Source organism: Mus caroli, chromosome 14, assembly GCF_900094665.2.
Source record: "Mus caroli chromosome 14, CAROLI_EIJ_v1.1, whole genome shotgun sequence".
Lineage (NCBI taxonomy): Eukaryota > Metazoa > Chordata > Mammalia > Rodentia > Muridae > Mus > Mus caroli.
This window is the reverse complement of record NC_034583.1, coordinates 70030213-70036989: the sequence shown is the minus strand read 5'-3', so window position 1 is coordinate 70036989 and position 6777 is coordinate 70030213. Positions and strand designations below refer to the sequence as shown.

The window sequence follows — 6777 nt, the reverse complement described above, 5'->3', positions numbered from 1 at the left end:
CCTCTGCCTCCCGAGTGCTGGGATCAAAGGCGTGTGCCACCGTGCCTGGCCCACTAAAGGCTTCTTATATGATATATATGACTCTATATATGAGCAAGAACACTGGCAAAAATATTCAGATTTGCAGAAATCTGGAGAGCATTATTAACAACCCCTCATTCCTGCCCTGTATTCAGTAAGAGCTGTGAGCTTCATTGTGTTTTGTTGGAAGTAGACCCATTTAGTGTGGCCTAGTGAGTCATAGTTATTTGAAACACTGAGGCAGGGGGATCATGAATTCAAGGCCTGCTGGGTCTCTAGAGAAAGTTCAAGGACAACTGAGTTAGACTACAGAGACCTTGTCTCGATATTTTTGAAAAGGTCAGGTATGGTACTACATAGCTTTAATCCAAGGATTTGGGAGGCAGAGGCAAGTGGATCTCTGGAAGTTCAAGTTCAGCCTGGTCTACAAAGTGAGCTCTAGAGCCAGGGTTTCATAATAAATAGAGAGACCTTATGAGAGAGAGAGAGAGAGAGAGAGAGAGAGAGAGAGAGAGAGAGAGAGAGAGAGAGAGAGAGAGGGGGGGGGGAGAGAGAGAGAGAGAGAGAGAGAGAGATGGGAGGAAGGAAGAAAGAGAGAAAGAGAGAAAGAAAGAAAAAGAAAGGAAGGTAGGTTGGTTAAACAGTTAGGATTCCCTCAATAGGATAATGTTAGCATGTATGTTCAATACCCACTCCTGTAAAATAAATACATTCAATGAAGTTACAGGATACAAAGTTAATATGTAAAAGTAAATTGTATTTCTGCACATGAGTAATGAACAATATGATAATTAAATTAACATAATTATATATATATATATATATATATATATATATATATAATAGCATCAAAGGGAAACAAATTAAGAAACGAAATGTAAAAGACTACAAGTCTTATATATGGGAGTGGAGCTGCCTCTGGGTGTTGTCCAGACAAAGTGTCTTAATAGATATTTCTTCCAAGAAAAATACACTCCTGTGTCTATGTTGCTGGAAATGAAAAAGCCTAGGATCTGGATCATTTGTGTGCCAAGCAAGTTTTTAACCACTGAGCCATACCCTAGACATAAAGAAGATGTATAATGACCAATAGGTGCATGCAAAGATATTCAGGATTAACAGCCATTAGGGAAATAACAAAATGACAGTGAAAGACACCTGAGGATCTACGAGGATGTTCATAGCTAAAAAGCAGAGCGCATTTGTTGACAAGGGTCAAAGAGACAGAAGTTTCCTACTGCTTGTAGGAATGTAGGGTGGTACAACTCCTCTGGAAAGCAGCCGGGACAGTTCCTCAAAACATTAAACAGAGTCATCCTCTAACCCAGAAATTCCACTCCTAATTCTATACCCAAGATAACTAAAAACACATGTTCTCATAAACTTATACATGAATGCTCTTTGTGTTAGCCAAAGATTTATTCCTGTAAGAGTGGATAAACAAAATGTGATACTTTCATAGTTAAATATTACTTGCCCATAAAAAAGAATAATAAATATAACATGAATGATACGAAAACATTATGGTAGATGAAGGCAGCTCATCTGGCATGAAGTCATTTATAGGAATGTCCAGACAGGGAAATCCACAGACAGTAGACTTGTGCCAGGGAAAGGGAGGGAGCAGTGGGCAGTGATTCCCAGGCAGGATGAAGTTTCCGTTGGAGATAATAACAATGTTCTGGAATTAGACAGTGGTGATATTGGCATAAAGTTTTGAATATATGTCAAACCACTGCAATGTGTACTTTAAAAAAATGAATTTTATAGTGTTTCAACACAAATTATTAGGGAAAAAGTTCCCCAGGATATACAACTAGTTAGTATAGAAGTTATGATTTGAAGTCAGTGTCCATGAGTTTGAGGTCATGTGTTGTTAAGCCTTGCTAGGCAACCGGGGCCCCTGGGAACTGTCTCAGGTACTCACAGAATGGCTTCTTCTGGGGGGTGCTTAGGGCACAGTTAGTTGGGTGTCTGCTGTCACTAGCAACTGACATGGACATACATTCATCTCAAAGTGACCCAAACAACTGCGACCCTGTCATGATGACGATTTTATCACAGTCTCAAGCTTGTGTGTCTGGTTCTGTCCCCTCCTGGGTAAAATCATTTCCACACAGTGCTCCAGCTCCTCCATGGCTGTGTGTGGGGCTACTTGGGAAAACACAGTAGCAATATTGCTTGGGCTGAAGGTGGATATCCATTTCTGCTTCTTGTCATAGGTATTAATAAGAGTCCCAGAATATCCTTTCCCTGAAGTCTTTAAACAGGGCAGATTTTCTCCTCTTTGGCTCATCTATTTACCTGTCTAGCAGCTACTTAATCATTTAGGTTCTACTCATCTATCCTTCTGTAAACATCCATCCATCCATCCATCCATCCATCCATCCATCCATATACACATCCATTCACCCATCTATTCATTCATACATCCACCCACATATCCATCCATCTACTCATTCATTGTCATTCTGCTCAACCCTTCCAATTCATTATGGCTCTTCGTAAATCTGTGTTTTAGAGAATGAGCCAAGTAATTACTTTTTCTAAGTCTTCTATGAATTTATAAACTTGGAGTCTTAATGGGATGTGTGGATGGTGGAAATATTTGGCAGTCATGAAGACCCAGTCAAGGAGTCCCAGGCAGTTTCACAAAAGCTGAGTTTCCCTGCTAATCTCCTTTCTTTTCTTTGCTGTAGAGCAAGTCATCTTCTCCCAGAGGACTTGAAAATGTGCAAGCTGTGCAAGCTCTCCCCTGAGGGCTCCTCTGCACAGCACAGCCCCTTTCATCACTAATTCAATTTATAATCCTGGGGAAGAAAGTTCTCCACTTATTTTTGAGATGGCAAAAAAACAAAGCAAGCAAAACAAAACAGTCACAGCATGAGGCAGTCCTAAGGCTTGCTATGTTGAGCTATTATTACTTTGGGCTCCTGGGCTGCCCAGCTGCCTCCCATCTCACCCCTGGCCATTCAGGCTTAGCTGTAGGACAGGCCTAAAGGCTGGCTGGCTGGCTGGCGCCTTTGAGTAGGCTGCTTAGAAATGCTTAGCTGGGGAGTGGCAGCCAGAGAGGGAGAACTGTAGTCTCAGGCCTGCCTGCCCCGCTGCCTCCGAGAGCGCGCCAAGTTCAGACTATCCTTCCCTCTGCCTCCATCCAGGAGTCCCTCAATCTTCCTGGCTCATCCCATTCTTATTGGTTTCTTTTTTCAGAGCCAGCCCAACTTCTGTCTCTTTGGGACCTTGACACCTCTTGATCCCACAGCTATCCAGTCACTAAACACACATTCACCACCTTCTCATGTTGAAGCCAAAGACAAACAAGACTCGGCACCTGCCTTTATCCCCCGGAATAGGGAAGACAGATAAGAAAACAGTTACAGGCTATGCTGAGCACCCATGACTGCTCTGACTGGCTCTGCCCATGGAGGCTGGGGGCAAGCATTGTGGAACATAATTTCTTCGTGCTTTCTTGATGGCGTGTTCTGCCTTCCAGCTGGTGGTAAAGGGAAAGTCTTGTTGCAGTTTGCCTGGCTTTTCTAAGCCTCACCTTGAAATTAAATAACCACTGTAAAAGTATTAAGAATTGGGACTTGTACAAAGTGGTTATTACGAGGGTCTTCTCTCATAAGTAGATCAGTGTTGTTCTCTCGAGACTGGGTTGGTTATCATGGAGTGGGTTGGTTATCGTGGAGTGGGTTGGTTATTGAGACAATGTGTTTCTGGTAAAAAGTCTAAGTTCAGCTTCATACAGGCTCCCTTGCCCTTCCACCTTCTGCCATAGGCCATGCAGCAAGAAGGATCACAACAGATGTCACTCCCTTGAGCTTGAACCTTCAAGGCTCTGGAATTGTGAACAAAGAAATCGGTGTGCTTAGAGGAGACCAGTCGGTAGTATGAATAAGCAAAAGAAACAGCAGCAGCAACCACCTCCACCTCCTCAGCCCCCTCAGATTCCAGAAAGTTCTGCAGATGGAGAGCCAAAGCCAAAAAAGCGGAGGCAAAGGAGGGAGAGAAGGAAGCCTGGGGCCCGGCCAAGGAAGCGGAAAACCAAACGAGGAGTTCCCATTGTAGAACCTCAAGAACCGGAGATCAAGCTAAAGTACGCTACCCAGCCACTAGATAAAACCAATGCCAAAACCAAGTCTTTCCCCCCTTACATCCATGCAGTAAATAAGGGTGAACTTGGAGCTGTTTGTACAATAGTCAATGCTGAAGAAGACAAAGAACAGACCAAATTGGTGAGGAGCCGGAAGAGTCAGAGATCTCTGACCCCTTCCTACAGCAGCACAGGAAGCAAAGTGCTCCCAGCTTCATCCTTTATGCTGCAGGGGCCTGTGGTAACAGAATCTTCTGTAGTGGAGCCGGTGGTTTGCTGTCTCTGTGGCAAGGGGGCCGGTTACAGTAACATGGGTGACCTCTATGGACCCTTTTATCCCCACGATTATCCAGCCACTCTTCGGAAGAATCCACCTCCTAAGAGGTCCTCAGAAATGCAGAGCAAAGTCGAGGTTCGGCACAAAAGCGCTTCTAAGGGTTCTAAAACTGACACTGAGGAGGAGGAGCAACAGCAGCGGAAAGAGCAGAGGAGCCCGGAAGCTCATCCTAGGTACAACCTGCGCCTGCGCTCCCAAGACTCTGGTGGAGGTTCTCGGTCCCATTCCAGGGGGCGCCCTCGTAAGAACGCAGCCGCTATGGGCAGCAGTAAAAAGACTGTTTTAGACACAAAGTTCTCTGTACCTACCACTTCAAAAGGTACTAATAGTTCAAAAACTGACACTCAGGAGCAACAGCAGCGGAAGGAGCAGAGGAGCCCTGCTGCTCATAGGTTCAATCTGCGCCAGCGCTCCCAAGACTCTGGTGGAGGTTCTCGGTCCCATTCCAGGGGGCGCCCTCGTAAAAACGCAGTCGCTAAGGGCAACAGTAAAGAGGCTGTTTTAGACACAAAGCCCTCTGTACCTACCACTTCAAAAGGTACTAATAGTTCAAAAATTGACACTCAGGAGCAACAGCAGCGGAAGGAGCAGAGGAGCCCNGCTGCTCATAGGTTCAATCTGCGCCAGCGCTCCNAAGACTCTGGTGGAGGTNCTCGGTCCCATTCCAGGGGGCGCCCTCGTAAAAANGNAGNCNCTAAGGGCAACAGTAAAGAGGCTGTTTTAGACACAAAGCCCTCTGTACCTACCACTTCAAAAGGTACTAATAGTTCAAAAATTGACACTCAGGAGCAACAGCAGCGGAAGGAGCAGAGGAGCCCGGCTGCTCATAGGTTCAATCTGCGCCAGCGCTCCAAAGACTCTGGTGGAGGTCCTCGGTCCCATTCCAGGGGGCGCCCTCGTAAAAATGTAGCCCCTAAGGGCAACAGTAAAGAGGCTGTTTTAGACACAAAGCCCTCTGTACCTACCACTTCCAAAGGTGGTCCTGAGTGGGAGTTACAAATCCCTGAACGACCTCTTGCTAGCAATGAATTTTGGGTCCATGAGGATTGTATTCTCTGGGCCAATGGAACCTACTTGGTCTATGGCAGGCTCTATGGCCTGCTGGAAGCGCTGGAAAACGCCAGAGATGTGACATGCTCCCACTGCCAGAAGGCTGGCGCTACTCTGGGCTGCTACAACAAAGGCTGCACCTTCCGATACCATTACCCATGTGCCGTTGATGCAGATTGTTTGCTGAATGAGGAGAATTTCTCGGTGAGGTGCCCCAAGCACAAGGTGAGACTGCAGAGACGAGAAGGTGGTGATGGACAAACATGACAGAACGGAATCCTCCTGTTGTGCAACCATACCTCACTCTGCCCAACCCTGCACCCCCGCTGCGTCTGCCTAGGCTAGCACTTCCTATGTTCTCACGTCACACTCAAACTGGTGACACCACAGGAAAAAAAAGATACAAGATGTTGGAATGGCCATTTCCGTGGACACAATCTCCATTGTGACATGTGGAGGAGGGGGAGGGGTGGGCTGATGGGGAAACGGGGAGTTAAAAGGGAGGGATAATATATATCTATATAAATAAATTTTTATTAAACTAATAAAATTTATTTTAAAATATGTCAATAAGGATTGACATTTTTAAGTCATCAAAATAATTTATAATAAATGATTCTTAAATATACATGATATCTTCTGAAGCTAAAAGTAATATGCACTCAACCAGTTTTAAAAATCTATTTGGAACATTAACATGATAGAAGTAGGAAAAAAGCCTCTTGTGAAGTCCTCTATGAAAGGAAAGTGTGACAAGTTCCTGATTAGACAGAAACTGTTCCATCTCCAAGGGAAAATAGACAGTGTAACTTTGGCTTCATAGAATGAATTGGGTAGTGATCCTTCTGTTTCTATTTTGTGAATAGTTTGAGGAGTATTATTGGTATTAGGTCTTCTTTGAAGGTCTGATAGAATTCTGCACTAAACCCAGCTGGTCCTGGGTTTTTGTTTTTGTTTTTGTTTTTTTTTTTTGGTTGGTAGACTTTTAATGACTGCTTCTATTTTTTTAGGGGTTGTGGGCTGTTTAGATGGTTTATCTGATCCTGATTTAATTTTGATACTTGGCATCTGTCTAGAAAATTGTCCATTTCATCCAGATTTTCCAGTTTTGTTGATTATAGGCTTTTGTAGTAGGACCTGATGATTTTTTTTAATTTCCTCAGTTTCTGTTATTATGTCTCCCTTTTCATTTCTGATTTTGTTAATTTGGATACTGTCTCTGTGCCCTCTGGTTAGTCTGGCTAATGGTTTATCTATCTTGTTTATCTTCTCA

The 6777-nt window shown here is 44.2% G+C and overlaps 1 protein-coding gene across 1 annotated transcript; it reads left to right on the top strand.

The window, feature by feature from the left end:
* Positions 1-3914: 3914 nt before the first annotated feature.
* Positions 3915-5824, top strand: LOC110309782 (transcription factor 20-like). Its single transcript, XM_021182520.1, has 2 exons — positions 3915-4782; positions 4873-5824. Exons 1-2 carry the CDS (start codon positions 3915-3917, stop codon positions 5769-5771), a joined length of 1767 nt encoding a protein of 588 aa, XP_021038179.1. The 3' UTR covers positions 5772-5824.
* The last annotated feature ends 953 nt before the right edge of the window (positions 5825-6777 follow it).